At 41.1% G+C, this 19,250-nt stretch overlaps 1 protein-coding gene across 2 annotated transcripts in view; it reads right to left on the reverse strand.

Annotated features, from left to right (window-relative positions):
• Window positions 1-18,966, reverse strand: part of tncb (tenascin Cb) — a 57,947-nt gene extending 38,981 nt beyond the window's left edge. For both annotated transcript variants that reach the window (XM_086169802.1, XM_086169803.1), the window contains exons 1-3: window positions 18,648-18,966; window positions 4,701-5,262; window positions 1,454-2,674 (exon numbers count right to left, since the gene is read on the reverse strand). In XM_086169802.1, coding sequence (XP_086025928.1) covers window positions 1,454-2,674; window positions 4,701-5,187 — 1,708 coding nt within the window. In that variant the 5' untranslated portion in view covers window positions 5,188-5,262; window positions 18,648-18,966. The remainder of the gene's footprint in view (window positions 1-1,453; window positions 2,675-4,700; window positions 5,263-18,647) is intronic.
• Window positions 18,967-19,250: the final 284 nt, after the last annotated feature.

Below are 19,250 nucleotides of genomic sequence, written 5' to 3' on the forward strand. Positions count from 1 at the left end.
GTTTTTGGAGCAGCTGTAGGTTTTTGGACAAAACTGTGCTAATAAAAGAACAGTTTGTTGTCCGGTCGGACGCTACAATATGTTTTCTATTTGGAATTCTTTTTTTGGCCAGCCACTGAAACACACAAAAAATAATAATTAAAAAACAAGAAAAAATAAGCAGGACCTTTGCACACGGAATTTTCAAGCTCGGGGTTATGAAAGGCAATGCAGAGCAGATACTTTTTTATTGTCTGCCCACTCAACATGAATGCTACACCATACAGAATAACAAGTGCCCTTCACACAAGTGGTCATTTATCCCCGTACGCTACTGTTGCTCTGTCGGTGCATTTATACTCAAACTGTAGGCAGCTATGCGAATTTGTTCAGCTGTGCTCAGTTTTGTTTGCATGCTGAAAAAACTGAAACTGAGAGGATCTGTTTCAATTAGAGGCAATAGATGAACAACACTCACAGAAATAGCAGCAAGGCTGAAAAGAACTCTGGTGAATGTTTAAAAAATGTGGCTGGATACAAGGGTTGCTGCCTGTGTTGCTGCAATGATGCACGCCCTGGAGACTCTTATCAGGTATGGAATCAGCTACACTCTCCAGTGAAAGGAGAAAGTGGTCCCTTTGAGGGAGCACATGGATATGTTTCATAAAATCTATTTTCCCTTAAGCCATTGTTTACTTATAGCTTAGTATTTTAGGTTGACTTAAAATATTATCTTACTTGATTATAGTATGTATTATCGGAATCGGAATCAGAATCATTTATTACAGGCCACACGACAGCGTTGGTGGAATTTGTTTTCGGTACAGCACATAATGCTCACATCTCTCCTGTGTCAGTTCCATCGTCAACAATACTTACAGAAAATCATGATTAGCAGACGCGATACATCAAGACATTGATTGATTCAGAGTCCGTATAGCTATTGGGAAAAAGCTGTTTTTAAAATCCGACTACTACTCTTCATTACTGGTAACTACTAGTACTTACTGGTAGCTACTAGTACTTGTACTAATACTAGTAGTACCTACACTACTGGTACTACACAACCCAGTCTCACAGAAACACATGCATTGGGCGCAGCCTCTTCACACTGCGCAATGCATTAACATCAGAGGAACAAGTTCTAACAGGTTGGATTTTTTCTTGTCAAGGTGATCCTACGAACTCCCAGGCCCAATAGCGTTATCCCCTACAAACTGATCAGAAGCCACTTTCTAAGGCATTTTTGACATGGTGCTGGTAACAACATTTAACAGGTTGTACCACCAGTAATTCATATGATGCCATTTCTTTGATATTTGTGATAACTTTGCACAAGGATTTAATGATGTCGCTTATTGCCTATTTAATTAACCAAATATGGAATTAAAGAAGCTCTCAGATTTCACTTCTTCAATTTAATTTAATGGCAATATCAATTTCCATTAAATTAAGGCATTGTGATGAGACTCACCCTCAGAGCAGTCTTCTCCAATGAAGCCCTCGTCGCAGACACACGCTCCATTTTCACAGCGTCCCTGGTTCTGGCAGTCACTTGGGCAGGTCAGCACAGAGCAGTCCAACCCAGTGAAACCTTCATAGCAAACACAGTTGCCATCCACGCAGTAACCTCTGTCAAGACAGTTTTTGGGGCAGGTCTTTTCACCGCAGTCCTCACCAGCGAAACCTTTGTGACAAATACACTGTCCATTCACACAGCGGCCACGGCCCAAGCAGTCATTGGGACAGGTCAGCTCCCCGCAGTCTTTACCGGTAAAGCCGGCAAAGCATACGCACTTGCCATCTACACACTCTCCACGTCCCAAGCAATCTTTTGGACAAATCTTGATGCCGCAGTCCTCCCCTCCGTAGCCTCTGTTGCAAATGCATCGCCCGTTTACGCAGCGCCCTCGGTCTAGGCAGTTGTTGGGGCAGGAAAGTTCACTACAGTCCTCACCTTGGTAACCATCATCACATACACATTCTCCATTGATGCACTGGCCCCTGTTGCTGCAGTTGTCAGCACAGGAGAGGATGGAGCAGTCTTCACCTTCGAATCCTGGGTCACAGATGCACTTCCCATTGAAGCAATGGCCTCGATCATTGCAGTTTTGGGGACAAGTGAGCTTTAAGCAGTCATCTCCGCTGTAGCCGGACTGGCACACACATTGGCCGTTCACACACACACCACGATTGTTGCAGTTGCCAGGACAAGTTTGTTCCCCACAGTCTTCCCCGGTGAAACCCTCATCACAGTAACAAGTGCCATTGATGCAGCGCCCACGGTCATAGCAATCATTTGGACAGATAAGTTCGGAACAATCGAAGCCTGTCCATGGCTCATTACAGACACACTCATCTTCCACGCAGCGGCCGCGGCCCAGACAGTTGTTGAGACAGTTTGTCTGGGAACAGTCCTCACCAATGAACCCCTCCTCACAGATGCAAGTGCCTTGAAAGCAGTGGCCGTACTCTCCGCAGTCTGGCAAGCATATCTCAATACTGCAGTCGTCACCACCAAAACCCTCAAAGCATTCACATTTCCCATCAACACAACGGCCCTGGTCGTGGCAGTCATTGGGGCACTCTGGATCTGTGCAGTTAGGGCCTTTCCATCCAGGTTCACATACACAACTGCAGGTGTCGGCGCTCCAGTTCCCACGTCCGTTACAGTAGGGCTTTGTGGATACTTCACCTAGAGGAGGGAAGCATAGGAATTTGGGCAGTCATAAACGGTTTCAGTGTCAGCAAACCAGTGTGTGTGCACGATTGTCCGGCCTTGTTCTTTAAGGCAATTTGCCATCATATCAAGAAAATTAAAAGATCAGCATTACCTCCAAACAAATAAGCCCTGCTTCGAGGCATTTATGTGAATTTGGAAGAGCGATTGCATTCCAGTCCTTGTTAATGTAGCACAGAGCTTGCACTTTATCTTAATAGATTTACCTTTCCCGACAAAAAGAAATAGTCATATTTATTATATTTAGAAATAGTTATATTAAATAACTTTATAACTATAAAGTTCTAGAACCACCTTTTTCAATGAATGAAATTGTTTCCTTTTGTTGAAAGATTGTTTGCAAAGGAATTATTTTAGTGTGAAGAGGTCAAACTATTTTCACAATGCAGAGAACAGTCACATAATGTGTATCAAATCAACAAAAGAAAATGCTTGGTTTTCAAAGACATTACTACTTCTATGGATATCTTCTTTTTTGACGATCAGTGTTTCGTGTCTTGAAACCATCAAATAAACCAAAGAGGAGTTTGTTATTCAAGACTGGCTTGGTTTCAAGGGGTCTTTCCTACTTCAATTTGGTGCAATAGCTATGATAAGAATTGTATTGGCACAAATTATCATGACATAACATAACAGGAAAAGGGAAACATTCTTTATGTACTTTTTTATTTTTATTTTATTTTTTACTTTTTATTATTATAAGAGTGAAAAATGTACCACCTTATGCAACCTTATATTTCTCGACTCAAGGTTTTAAGCCCATTTTAACAAACAGAGCATAGGGAATGCACTGAACATTTTATCATTTTAAAAATGACTGCCTTGTTTTTGTTTTTTTAAACACTGTTTGGTGTGCTTGGAGAGCAAGCCAGATATAACTACTTGGTACAAAATAATTCCATTGTATGTATTTTGCAATTAAACCTTTAATCCAGACTTCATTGAAATAAAGATTATGAGAAGTACTTTGCTTGAGTGTTCATGCTGATAGGAACGGGTGGAGAAAATAATTTGGGAATGTGTTTGAAAAACTCAGTATTCGCAAGAATTAAAGGAATGGTATTTGCGATGTATGGTTTAGAAATAGGGGTATAAAGGAAAAGACAGGACGAAGCGCTAGAGGCAGGAGAGATGAGGATGTTGAGGGTCTCTTTCAGAGTGGGGAAGATGGATAGGATCAGGAATGAGTCCATCAGAAGGACAGCACATGATAGATGAGGCCAGATGGTAATAGTTTGGATATGTACAGTACGATAGAAAAAATTGGGGTGGATCGATGCTGGGCTTGGAACTACCAGACATGAGGTCTAGAGGAAGACCGAAGAGGACATTTAGGGATGTAGTGACGTAGACAACAAGAAGTTAGTTGGCGTGAGAGAAGGGGAGGGGAGGGAAGGGGACTATCACTGTGGCGACCCCTGAAGGGAACAGCCCAAAGGAAAATAATCAGACTTTGCATTAATAATATTCAGTTTTCAGTTGAAAGCATGTGGTAATTGGTTTTGAAATTACTTCCGTTTCATATCAGTTTTCAATGGATATGGAATTTACAACCTCTCCTTAAATTCTCCTTTCAGGCAAACTACACCGCTCAAAAAAATAAAGGGAACACTTAAAAAAACACATCCTAGATCTAAATGAATGAAATATTCTTATGAAATACTTTGCTCTTTACACAGTTGAATGTGCTGACAACAAAATCACACAAAAATGATCAATGGAAATCAATTGTATCAACCCATGGAGGTCTGGATTAGGAATCACACTCAAAATTAAAGTGTAAAAACAAACTCCAGGCTGATCCAACTTTGATGTAATGTCCTTAAAACAAGTCAAAATGAATCTGTGTTGCTTCCTGCGTGGACACTATGATTTCACAGAAGTGTGATTGACTTGGAGTTACATTGTGTTGTTCAAGTGTTCCCTTTATTTTTTTGAGCAGTATATAATAAAATCAACACAGACAGTGAAGAATACCTACCTGTTGCTTGCGCTCCGCAACATCCTGACCCACTGCTGCACTGCTCCCTCAGACTAGACAGCTCTGACTCCAACATCTCCAGCCTGTTCAGAATATCTTTGATGTCTGACAGCTGGTTGTCACAGCCGCAAGCTTGCTTGGGAATATTAATACGGTGGGTGAAAACTATCTGATTGTCACCATCCACTGTGTGTTCCATGTGCTCCGTGTTTTGCATGTTCATCTGTCCGCTCTTGTGTTTGGGCTCGGTGTCGCCAGGAGACTCAAGGTCCACGGAGCAAAGGGATGTAGATGGGACATTGATGTTGTAGACATGATTGAACACAACTGGCTGATCCGGGTTGGGCAGTGTGAGATTCTCATGTGTTTGCTTAGGCATCAGAGACTCTCTGCGGTGCCTGATCACCTTCTTTACCAGACCAGCTGTGGTCAGCTGGAGGAACAGGACCATAGTCACACAGCCTAACAAAAGGCCTCTCATCCTCATGATGATGCACTGCCACTTGGGAGAAGGGTTTAGGCTATCCAGATATCAAATACGATGTTCTTGTTTGGAGACCTTCTGTTGAAGAAAATAGAAATAGAAAGCGGATCAGTAATCCAATCCAACAAAGACATCTACTCAGAAACAGATGCATGTTCACTACTGTGTTCAGATACCTATTTGCCCCAATTTGATGGCTTGATGTCAAATCACTTGTTGTGGGCATATTTGTGGTCATGGGGCCCCAAAATGGCTCTTGGGGTAATGGTAATGAAAAATCAAGCACAATGTGCTCTAACCTTGAACTTCCAATTTTGAAAATAACAATGATTTTTTTTTGTCATTCCACAATGTTTTCTTTGCATTTCTGATAACATCTTACACTGTGAATTCTTAGGTCGTCAGATTAAAAAAAAAAACGGCTTTACAACTCCAAGTGGGAAGACATGGGATGAGTTACACCTTGGACTTACAACTGAAAGTTGAAAGGAAATCTAAAGAGTCTTACTGGAGTCTAACTAGAGTTGCAGCATGCTCCCATCATCTTGGTAATAAGTGTTAGGTGGTAATCTTACAGTCTTAGAGCAGTTGTAGATCAGTCTTTTCCTTGTCTTGGGGCTCATGACAATATCAAACGTGTCTTTCAGTCTTTTTGGTGATGTAACATAATCAACCACCAATTGATGCGCTCCGAGAAAAATGGAAAAAGGAAACCTGATTGACAAAAATTGTCAGACCAGTATTGGTTGAGAGATAACATTTCTTTGCAAACATCCCAACCATCATGGACTGTCCAGAGAGAGGAGTGGATGGTGGAGCTTTGGGCACAACAGCCCAACATGTATAATGTAAATCCTCCAACATATCGTGACCAAGTGAAGAAGGACAAGCAATGGACTGAAATGGCAGAGGCTCTGCAAAAATACACAGTGAAAACATTGCATGGTGGGGAAAAAAAAAAGTCTGAAAGAATCTAGTTGCAGATTTCCATGAGTCTTTTCCAAGTATTTTCAGTCTCAAGATTGAAGATCCAGTCTTTGTAAAATCTCAGCCTAGACTGGGCTCACTAAGAGCATTCCCTTTCTACTCGGACACACACTCTCGTAAACACATGGTTTAACCCCAGTCTTTTAAGACAGTAAACTTTCAATTCCGCAACAGACACTTGAGAAATATTCCACGATTCCACCAACAAGCAACTAACCCCCCCATGCCACCTTTGCCCAAAGACTGCTGCCCATACTGTCATCATCTCTCAGCCGTTTTAGTGCATTTCTTTCAGTTGAAGAGACATACACTTAGCAGATGACACTGAGCCATTCTTCTCACAATTCCCTTGAGTACCAATGGTAGCAATTACCGTGCAAACTGTCTTTTACCTTGGTGACTTTAATTTTTGGTCATGTTTAGACAAGTGAAACCATTAACAGCCTTATAACACCTGCAAAACAAGGAGTCTCCACCTTTCTCCTCAAGCTGACACATTAATACTGATGTGTGGTTAGACCATCTGTGAGCTGCCTGTAAAGCACAGAGGTCTACAACTTTTCTGCTACCTGCAAAATGGCATGTCAGCATTCCTACTGCCTTCCTGACGGCCAGTGGGATCAGTCCTGTAACATGAGACTCGCCGCCTTCACCAAACAACTGAAACATAATTCTTCTTGTCCTTATAGTGGAAAAAATTAGAACAAAGGGCATTTTTAAAACCTTTTCTGGTGTTTTATATGAGCATAAACCATATGGATAATTTTGCCATTTTGCAAAAATAGTGAGGTAACTTGTTCATTCAGTTTTGGAAACAGGAAAATCAACTTTGTGTAAGACTCAGAGTTTATATGAGTGAACTTTTCATCCCACCTTCTCAAAAATGCTGACCTCAATCATTTTCTACCTTTGATACATTTAGTATGTGGCTTGGATGCTTCAAAACTAAATAGCAGCTGTTAATGGTAAACAAGAAAATGTCTATATAAGCAGATATGAGGCTGTATGTCTTTGAATATGTATGAAGCTGTTTAATATTCACATATCATCATGAATCCTCTATGGCCATCTCCAGTGTGAAGGAACAGGAAGGCTGACAGTTATCAGGTAATACAGGGGTGTCAAACTCAAGGCACGTGGGCCGGATTAGGACCGTGAACAGGTTTAATCCGGTTCGCAAAGCTAAAAGATACCAGGTTTGAGCAGTGAATTGAACAATAGCTACGTAACAGTAGTTCATATGTCATGATTTTACCGAGCCGGCCCACCTTAGAATAGATTTTCCCCCATGTTGCCCCTGAGCTAAAATGAGTCTGACACCCCTGAGGTAATATGTGAGGAAACTAGTTTTGATCTTCAGGCCTTATATGCAATGGCAAACTGAAAGATGAGTTCTGTGTCGCAGGACCTCACAGGTTCCACACCACTTTCCCACTCCCACCCATTCCTGAATACGCGGGAGAGGATGGTCACCTTTATGATGGGGAGGCTGAAAAACTGATAATATTGCTTGCTGATGGACTTGCCAATCTCAGCCTCGGGGGTCAAGACGCCTTTTCTTCGTACTCACTCACACACTATGTCGCACATCTTTGCGAACCCTCCACTAACACCACAGTGCTGTGGCCAAGCGTCACAAACTAAGGATTAAATCGACAAAATAGCCAGAAAATTGCTTTGAGTTGCTGCTAAGGTTTTAGTTCAGGGCGGATGGTTGGCTTTCTTGCTTTAAAGGCTGGCTGCTCACCACATGGTCCTCCGAACAAGGCAACCTTGACAGACCAAAGCTGGCTTTGAGTGAAAATCTTTGGCTCGGGCAACACTACCGTCTACATGTATCAGATATGACAAGGTGAGGCTATGAAATAGTTCGATACTTTTTTTCATATCAGCTATCTACTTTACTTGAAACTTTCAAAACTTGGAAAAAAAGCCAAGGGGAAGAGGTAAAAAAAAAACTAGAGTACATCCAACTAATGATGATATTCATCATCTATACATTAAAAGTAGAGCTTGTGTTCTGATAGAAAATTATGACTCAGTGTTTTTTCTTGTTGCAGAAAAGACAGCTTTGCATAATAGTAAGATTCCAATATCATTCAACTGCTCATCCATTCATTTATTTATTTTCCATAGGATTTATCTTGCAATGAGATCTGCGCTGTTAACTGGAGCCAGTAAACACCTGATATTGGGTGACAGGGAGGTTCTAACCAGGACCAGTCAACAGTCAATTGCTGGGCCACATATATGGGACACACAACCATTCATTGTCTCATTCACAACGGCAACAATTTACTGTTCAAAATACTGTTTAATTAACCACATATATTCAGACTTGGGGCAATTTGGAAAACCTGGAGAAAACCGGTGCAGGCAAAGGAAAAACGTGGAAACTACACACAGAAAGAGCCCCCTTAGACTCAAACCAGGGTGGGGTTGACAACTGTTACACTACTGTGCTATACTCCAACACAACAGACTTTTTTCAGGATTATTGTAATATGACCCGGATACAGTCATTAATAATCAGAAATATGCAATTAACTTTGTTCAGTTTTTCAGCAATAGAAGTAACAGACTTTTGTTCACAATGTAACTCTAACCCTAACCCTGAATCAGATTTTTCTCAGTCCGTGGGCTCTGGCAAAAAGCCTGATTTAACATTCCTTGAAATGCTTGTATACAAAAAAATATTACTCCCGGCAATGAATATCAGTTTAAAAAAGTGCTTCAACTGAGTAATAGAAGCAAAATGAGATGTAAAACCTTTTAATTTAAGAAAACCTTTATACCTTACCCTAAACAGCCTGATTCAAAACAGTAGGTTTTGAATTGGAAATTCTGAAGCCTTGTCATTCTGAAAACGGACCACTGAACTGTCGTGATGAATTGGCAGATTAAACTGTTCAATTGCATCCTGGGAGCATTCTGCTTGGTTTTGACTGATTAGTTATGACTGTTGATCCATTGTATTCATTTTTATGCCCCAGGGGCAAATAAGTGCAGTTATGGCTTTCTCTCATTCATTTAGACAGGGGCTTTGTCTTAAATAACACTCTGGGGAGTGGTGTTACCAGAATGGCTGCCAGGTGGTGAGACTTGCCTCACAGGACTTGATATGTGGTAGACCAATAAGGCAATTCTAAATTGGCGAAGTGATTGTGCAGAAAAATGAGGAGTTATATTATAGAAGTCTGAGAAACCAAGGAAGATTTAGCCACAACACATGAAGCAATACTCTTGAGTGTTGAGAGCTTTTGAAGGGCATCGTTTGTCACTAGCTATCTGGCTGAAACCAGATCATTGATCCGCTTAAACTGAACGAGGGAGTCACCAAAAAATTCAGACAGACCTCACATATTTATGACATTTTCAGTCATGAAACTCACACATTTTAATGGGATGATTCCTGGTCAGTAGACCAGTTCGTTGTTACAATGGAATTCAATTTGTATTGTCCCTCCCTGGCGAGGCATGGGGGCACAGTGGTTGTCATTTGCCCCTCACAGCATGAAGCTCCCTGCTTTGATTCCCACAGGAGTTTGCCTATTCACTCTTGCTGTTATCTCCGGTTTCCTTTCACAGTCTGAAAACATGCTGAAGGTTAATTGGAAATATTGCTGAGATATCCGAATGAGAGAGTGAATGTTTGTTTGTCTCTATATGTGGCTCTGTGATGGTAACCGGTCCAGGGTGTACCCCGCTTCTCAACCAATGACAACTGATGGATGGATGGATGGATGGATGGATGGATGGATGGATGGATAGTGTATCCCTGATTTTAAATTAGTACAATTATTTGAGGGTTGATTTGAGGATCGTAAATGGATGATATGCACTGCAAAGTCACCACTTCATCTTTGATTGTATTTTCATACCAACACCAAAATGCAGAGATGTACATTCATCAAGGCTGTAGGTTTGCTCTGGAAAGTGTTGCGGGCATACAATACATTCGGCAGGAAACATTGGATATTTCACAAAGATCCCTGCAATTCTTCACATTATATTTGGAGTGTACATTGCCATCTTGAAAGAACTACAGGCATGTTTTGTTTCAGTGTCATGAATTCCATTTGCCTCATTGCCGGTGTCAGTTACAACAGGCTTGCCTGAAAGTGCAGATCAATAACTGATAGCCATACAGGATAACCTATCAAACATGTCCGTCTAACTACAATATCTGGTTATACAGCTAAGTGCTAAAATTCATGTTATTTAAAAAAATAAAACCTTTGAATTTGAAGGTTGAAGTGTTATTGACAAGGAAGGCCAAACAACTCCACTTTCGAGTACAGGGCTTTGGTTCCCATATATATCAACTCTGATCAAAGTAAACTAATTGAAATAAGGCATATGTATACAGTGCATTCAATTTTGAGATGCCGCTACAATCACTATTTCTAACTTGCATTGTGTGAATATCAAATCATGCAGATCCACCTTCTGAAGGTATTTGATAAATTAGCATTGTGCTGTGCTTCCTCTGTGCCGCATGATGTTTTTTTCTCTTTAGTTGTGTAACTCATGAACTCTAATTCATCGGTAAATCAGTTAGGTTGTCTTAATTTCATATAAAGGTGAAAGAAAGCGGATCAAGATAAGAGAAAAACCAGGACAGACCAGTCAGCTAACCTTTGCATGCTATTAGATGCTCCATACAAACACATCACATTGTCATGCTCTATCCACATTAGTAATAATGCTACCATGATGCAGGATGTAGTAGATGATGAATTTATTTCCACCTATTGCCTCTCTGTCTTTTTCATTTTTGCTTCCAGTGGGCTTAAAGATTGATGAGCAGACTTTCTGTCTGGGGAGACTTCCTAGGCAGATGTCAGGGTGCCTCTCCAACTCAGCCACGGCCTCATGCTGGCAAACTTAATCATCGCTGCAGTTCACCTTTTTCAGTGACTCCACCATATGTCAGGTCTGAGATAAATCAGTAAAGGCTGATATCTCCAATGGCTGAAATACCACTGCATTGGATGTAGGTTTATTTTAAAAAGAACATGGATGTACAATTTGATGTTTTTCCATCAAAGGAGAAGTGAAAAAGAGAAATTTGCTCCCCGGCAAATGCTGAAGACAACACACATCTGTCTGATATCTTGACAACAAACAAACTGAATAATGAAGCGACATGCCCCATTTGATGTGTAAAAGCTGTGAATATTCAACAACTACAGCTACAACTCAAGTCCCAGGATATATGTTAAACAGGTCTGATAGGATGCACACGCTTTCTTTTCATTTGTGAAGAATTTATCAAGCTAGCATAGTTTTGTAGGTCACCCATGACAAAAAATCAGCTTGTATTCTTTGGTACAGCATCCAAATCTGGGTCATTGATTTGAGGACTGAATGAAGGGTTATTGTCTGGGTTTCTTTTCACCTTAAGATCCAGTGATGGGACTCTGTGTGTGTGTGTGTGTGTGTGTGTGTGTGTGTGTGTGTGTGTGTGTGTGTGTGTGTGTGTGTGTGTGTGTGTGATGAGTGGCCACAGAATTGGCCTTGGCTATGGACACCCTAAGAATCATCAGAAAAACCCCAATACCATCTTAAAGAGAAATGACCATAAAGATAAAAAATATTTATCTAATTTAAGTTGTTTGCCAGGTGAAAGCTCAGCTAGATGGGGTGAGTATTGGTTTGGGACCTTTATCTCCATCAAGGTCAATGCCAGAGAGACAGTTAGTTGCTGAGGAAAGCAATATGGCTGTGAGTTATTGTAATTAAACAGAGAAATTAATTTCCAGGAGGATATCTAGCTTGAGCTGGTCTTCGATTGATGGCACACTTGTTTCTGGTTCTCAGAAAAGGTTTGTCAAATTTTATCACCTCTGAGAGTCCTGCACCATTTTCTTTTTGGCCTTTTATGACAGATTCAGCCATTACTATTGTGCTGAACTACACAAATGCTGACAGTATGACGAAAAAAAGTAGTCAGTTATCGGTCAAAGAGAGGAGAAAACAAGCCTGTGATTGCATTTTATGTGAAAGAAATTGATGGGTACTTCAAGACTGAGTGCAAGATTCGGTCGAACTGGTGCTCTGAAATTTTCCAGCAAAGACATTAAGTAATAGCTTATGGGCGCAGGCAAGTCTGCAGCTTCCCACCCCCATCTTTTCTGACATTCATCGCAAAATATGCTTCAAGAGGTCAGAGAACGCTTCAAAGAGTAATCGAAGTCCCATAACAATTTTGATCTTTGCCTGTTTCTTCAAGAATTGAGTCAGCTTTATGGAATAATTTGTCCTGTGTGCTAGAATCAGACCCATGTCTCAAACTTCAGCGGTGCATCTTTCTATCTTTGTGTCGTTAATCATTTTCAGCTTTATGAGTGGTTGGATAAGTCTCGAGTCCTTTTTCCTCATTCTAACTTAACTTCAAGATGATATTCTTCTTATTGTTTATAGTCAACCTGACAAAATATTTGTATGAGAAATGATGGCGTTCATTTATTAATATGAATTATGAGGTACGGAACAAATCCCTCTCATATAAATGTTGACCTAAATTGAAACAAGTGCCATTTGTGTCAGAGGGTAGATTTTTTTGTGTAAAGAAATGTTTTGTTTTTTTTTCCGTAGAACTCGGAAAAGAGTATTTTTAAAGACTAGGGCAAATGGCTTGTTCTGTGGAAAGTTGTGATATTGAATGGATATTGAGAGGAAGAAGAAGACTTTTTTTACACAAGTTATACTTGATGACCTAGATAAAATTGATAGACTACTTCACACTGGTCAAGGCTCCCAAAAAACAATCAGGGACTAGTTATTGGTTTTTCTTGAGGGAAATAAAATATTTTCCACTTCACATCTGACTGAAGGCAGTCATCACTATGTATCATATAGAAAGATAATATTATCAAGTCGCTTCTTTACACTGAGAGAGGATTGGGTATAAAGGGTTTTTGATGGATGAAAAGAAGACAAGTCTCATCAAGCTGGCGCTGTGCTCATTGGCTCCTTTCTGTGACCCCGTTGGGTCCGATGACACAGATAGTAAGGGAAAGGTGGGGGTTGGTGTGTTCAAGGATGATAAGCCCCTCAACACACTGGATCTGAGACACCAGTAGAAACACTATACGGTTCGTCCGAGAGAAAGCACTGCAGAGACTCACGCTCAGAGATACGCGGCAGTGATATCAAGCCACAGTTGACATGTCTGAGTGATACTGCCCCAACAACTCCATTTCTAAAGCCCAAACCAATTTCCTTCTGTGGCACAAGATACAAAGAAAATGGATGTTTAGGTGACAGTGCTCACTGGGTCTGTCAGAACTCAATTCAGTGCCATATTGTGTTTTAACTCGAGGTTTGCTGTAAAGCCCATCAATATTCTTTATGGCCCTTCCCAGCAATGCCTCCGTTTCACGCTGCTCTTCTCTCCTAGTATAGATGGATAAGCTGGATGCTAATCTTTTTTTTTTTTTACATTCTGGGTAATGGTGACCTACTGTTTATCAGTCTAAGCCCCATGTGGCGTGGAGGCATTGCAGGCGAGTGAGCGGCCTTTACGTCTCATTCACCTGCTGGTTTTTCGAGACAGCTGTAATTCCCATCTTCTTTTCTGCAAGGCTCCTCTCTTCTTTCATTCTGCACTACAATTACTATTAGAATCTGGCTACCTGGCTGCATGACATTATGCTACACCAGTGTCAATTTCAGCTTCTAAGACTCATTGACCTCCAAGCTTACCGTGTAGATAACACCTTCCGTCTCAGATGATCATCTGTCTGGTGTAAGTGGAATCCTCTCAAAATAACATTAAAGCTTTTGCTTGACTTGTTTTGCATGACTGCTAACTTTTTTAGCGTTAACTTGTACTGACTACTGCTAGATACACAGAAACGGTAAAACTCTGAAAGCAGGCTCATTTGAAGCACGAGCTGAGAGATAGCGGCAAAACCATTTTTTAACCTAGATCCTTCAGAATTGTTGTTTGGTCAGATCTCTGAGGTCAGATGTGAAAACCGCCTCGGACAAAACAAAGGACATAAAGGTCTATACAGAAAATTGATCGATCGAGTTTTATGTCAGATCAATTCCAAGAAATTCAGACATGCTGTAGTCACACAGTAGTTGAGAAACTACTAGAAGTGTCTCAAAAATAGCACATGTTATGAGTTTGGAGATGTAATTGTTATTCTATCCCCCAAAAATTCAACAAACCATTGTCTGGCTCTTTTTTATGGTCCAAAAAAAGATCACTGAAGATTTCCCAACAATCCTGGCTTTGAATCACGTCACTCAAGCAGATCTTTCTGGATCTTTAATACTGGAAAATAGACGTCAATCCATACAGAATGAAATTACAGAATACAGAATACCACACTGAACTCATCAATGAGTTGAATTCATCAAGAATGCAAAGATGCTTATGGTCAGAAAAATGCTGAATATACACATGACTAATTTTCATGGGTGCATTTGTCACCCAGTTTCATTGGAGGATTACTGGTATCTTCCATTCAAAAAGGATAATGGGAATTTTTTTTCACTCCACTAGAAATAGAAGCAAGCAAGTTGGCTGTGATACTGGGACATCTGTTTGTCCTTGTCTGTGATGAAAGCCTGAAGCGTGTTGCATGTCCAAATTGGGAGTGCTGTGCATTCAGACACTTGTATGAGCCTAATGACCCCGGTCCCTGGGGTCGGCTACTCATTGGCTTCACTTTTTTCTACCATTTTCTCCAATTTAAATTGTCTGCCTCTCTCAAAGGGCCCCCATCTTGTTCCAAGAACATTATGGCTCATGCATTCCAATGTGCAAGGTCACTGGAGGAGGCAAAGTGTCACGGCACAGTGTCTGCCACATGTGTTCATCCATTGGCTGCCTCAAATGGAGGACTGGCCAATACAAAGGCATCCCGGATCTCTTAGCTACTGAGACTTTCACTCATTTCCCTCTGCACATTAGCATCAGAGAAACATTAAAAACCATCTGGGATGCTTAAAACACGGCCCTCAATTCTTTGAGGGTTGGTCTTTGTTAAATGATGGCTGCTAATTTGACTGAGCCTGACTGGGACTGACGACTTCTATGTGGATAACAGAGACATTTGGTGGGCTTTCCAAACCCCACGTATGCTTGTTCCAACATCAGGCAAATGTAGAAAAGAAGTTGAACCTGTCTTCCATGTAATCTTTCAAAATTCACTTGAGTTTAAGAATGAATGGACTTATTAAAAATATTTGGAGATAAAATGGGATGTTGAGCATATGTGAAGTGAATGGACTCTCCTCCATAATGAGTCAAATGTAATAGAAAGTACAGTCGGCCAACACTAAATTATAAAAATGTTTTACTGGTTGATGCTCCACCAGACTAAAGTGTAACCTCTCCATTTACAACCTGAATTCCCTTTCTGAACATTTTGTCTCAAGTTTTATGGTGCTGTGTGCCTTCAGGTTTTCTTGGTCCAGGTGTTGCAAACCATCTGGTCTGCATGTGGTTCACTGAACGATATACGCCAGGTGAAAATCATCTGAAGATTAATACTCATAAATTATGGCATTGCAAATTGAAAAAAAGGGTCCCCACAGTTAATAGACATTTTTAGAGGGCATTGTCTAGAAAGAGGAACAAAGACAAGGGCAGGATGGGAGTCTCTATCAGCCTGAATTAAAGATGACATTCAGCCAAAACATCTCAGCATGTCTCCCGAGTGTTACACAGCATGGGTCATCATGAAAACACACAATTGTTGTTTGCTTTCTATCGCCAGTGGAGGAACTAAGTGGGGTTAAAGACAGTCACCCTCTAATGTCGCTTTGTAGGGCACATGTTCAAAACTTACAGCTGTCCAAACAAACCTTATTTCCCAGTAGTTATCCTAAGTGTCACCACGCATAAGTGTTGCCCAAGTCCCATAAAGCATCAAGCCCGAGGTTTAGACAACCCTCTAGCAATGGCAAGTGGCCTTGCAAAGTAGAGGTAGTCCCAGAGCAGAAACCCAAAACGTGGCTAAAAAAGGGAGAAACTGATGCAACTGATGAACACGATAATGATAATCAAATGACAGATATTTACTTGACCAGCGTCCAGCGAGCCAGGATGTTCAGCTTCTGGAACATGCTTCTTCATGGTATTTGCATCATCTCATCATGCACAATTGCCATCCAGCAGATGCTGCCTTGCTATCCTGTCGGTCTCTCCATTGCAAGACACCTCATACACTGCTCCCACCGACGTACACGTTTAACACATTAACCCTTGCTTTTTGACTTTCCCCAGGGGAATTAATCTGTGAAACTTGTGTTCAAGAGCTGCTAATGAGGACTGAAGAATGTTTGCATTAGCAACAGTTTCTTCACTCAAACTGGCATAGGCACTTTTTCCAACACATTAGGCCGTAAACACTGCAGTGGAAGCTTGTGCATTTTATAAACAGTAGCATCACACACTCACACAAATAAAAAAATTGAAACTGTAAACGGAAAACGATTTCCTGATCCAACCCACCGATTAGTTTTGCTATAATTCCAATTGCTTTACTAGGAACCGGCTTTAGTGTCTGACTAGTCAGACTTTCATATACTTTATCTGAAACAGTATTATAAGTTATTTGCCTTTTCGTGCCCACAAGAAACCAATATCATGCCCTGTAATGTACTTTGTCTCCACCGTGAGATTTTTCCTATTTCAGGTGGACGTTATCAACCTGATGTTTGGGATGAAAAATAAAGCCTTTTCAACTTCACACCACACATGTTTCCTAATGATAGTAAAAGTATCAACTGTCCTGAGAATCCTATTATATCCAGGGAGTTTGCTGACTCGGTAATCCTCCTATGCTGTTAAACGGTCCGATCCTCTACATGGCAGTGGGTGTCCAGCATGAATGCTTTTAACAGCAGAGGTGGCGTGTCTCCGTCCATTTATTTTAATATTCAGTTGTGTTTTGTTTTTAAAGTTGAATGAAAATGAAAAGAAAAAAATCATGGTGTACAAAATATTATAGATACCCTGTGCAATATTCCCTGAACATAAAGTATAGAAAAAGGACTCAAGATGTAATACCCCCTTGAAAAAAACGGATGCCTTGACAATGGCATACATACGTTAATTGCATAAATACGATTTAGTCTTGTCGTTGTAAGCTGACGCGCCATAGAAAATGTCTTTCTTTTACGCAGTCGTCAGCAAAAACGCAGATAGACGGTAGACGGATAGGAAGGCTGGCAGACAATCAGAGAAACAGGCAGACTTACAGACCGACATACTTTATTGATTCCAGATTGGACCGTTCAATCCGATCATATGTTTGAAAGCCAATATTGTCTGATATATCAGACAGGCTGTAGCAGAGGTTGGATGCTCTCCATTAATGATCCAAGCCACCTAACACCCATATCAGTGAATGCCAGTTTATTTACTAATCCATCAAACATCATTCCTGTTTGCCAGTTTGCTTCCCTCCTGTGGTACTCTGCTGACAAACATATGAACCTGGAGATGGGAGACATGAGGGAGCACACAGAGACAAACAGTGAGCACGGCTGCCAATTTACAGCCTGCAGTGTCTTTGCTGGAGATCTGTGAGAGGAACCAACCAGCAGCATCTAATGCAGAGCAGCTGTCTGTTTCCTGGGTTACACAAGCCTACTGTTGCTGGCAACCATAAAGTATACAGCTGGACCCACTCCGGCAGGAAGCACACACACTCACATAAATACACCCAAACCTTAGGCATTTCCACTCTCAAATCCAAAAAACACAAAAACTCTGTGTCAATAGGAGCAGAATAACACAGTGGATCATCATACACTTTAATCTGATTTGGCCCCAAAACACAAAAGCGTTTGTAAAAACACAAAACACGACACAAAAATCTAATTGGCACCCAGGTGTGCAGTAAAGTGCAGAATGAAGCCCATCTCTGAAGTCCTCACTTGTGAAACATGAGGCGGGATTACAGGAGCTGCTTTGATGAACGGAAATCATTTTTGAAGGTTAAATCGGCACGGTCAGCAGAGGTGCATTGCATACCAATGGGAAAGAATGGGAAAAGAAAATGTGGGAAATGGGAAATCAGTCAACTGCAGTTTTTGATTAAAATCATCTTTACATTTTTGGGCCATTTATAAAGCAGCTTGACAGGTAAGACAATTAGCAAATGAGTCAGGTTAATTTTAGATTTTGAATTAATCATCAAGGGGGGGTGATTTTCATGTTTGATAGGTCACTTATTTATAGAAGAAGAAGAAGAAGATGTAATCAAACTCGAAGATGTCGAAATAAAAAGCGACCTTTTCAAGACATTATAAACTGATATTTAGAAATTATTCTTGTGCGGAGCACACACGTGGCTAAAAAGTCGAGTTTTCAACTCATTTACAAGTTTAAAAAGCCTTGTTGGACATGTGAAGTTGTACAACTTGGCACATCAGTTTCATTTTAATTAGGCAAAACAACCGGCCCATTCAAGCACGCTGGCAATTCAGGTAAAGAGGAGACTTACCTCACGCTCAAAAAGCCCTGGGCTCTTCACTGATTAGGATATGGAAGCAGAGGCGATACTGACGAGAACCTTATCAGGCAGCCTGACTAATGTTCTCAGCAGTCTGTATCTTTCAGAGCGTTGACAGCTCTGTCATCTTCCCTGTGTTCTCCTCTAGTGGAGTCTCACTGGAGTCCACCCAGAGAGCCGGCTGATGTTGCACAGCCAGTTAGAAAAGGGAGGAGAAGAGTGAATGGAAGGGAGAATTCCCTTTCTCTTAAACAGTAGAACCTCTGCGGTCAGACACTACTCCCACCTACTGCTCTCTTAAACGCCCCCCACCTATTCACCCTCTTCACAGCATTGTGACTGAAAGCGAAGGAGCTGAAACGGGACGCCTCAAGGCTGGTAAGAGAGAGGCAGTGAGAGAGAGAGAGAGTAATGAGAGGAAGGGAGTATGAGAGGAAAAGAGGGAGGGGGGGAGGAGAGAAGAAAATGAAGGGGGGTTGTCCATTTGCTGCAAATTGTGGATGGCAAGCCAATAAAAAGTGAGATAAGAATGAACACAGGCCCCGCATTTAAATATGGTTTAAGAAGTTGAAGGCAGGCAGAGAAAAAGGACCA

Source organism: Fistularia commersonii, chromosome 22 (assembly GCF_037954325.1).
Source record: "Fistularia commersonii isolate RoL2024-O1a breed Wild chromosome 22, RoL_Fcom_v1.0, whole genome shotgun sequence".
In the NCBI taxonomy this organism is placed as follows: Eukaryota; Metazoa; Chordata; class Actinopteri; order Syngnathiformes; family Fistulariidae; genus Fistularia; species Fistularia commersonii.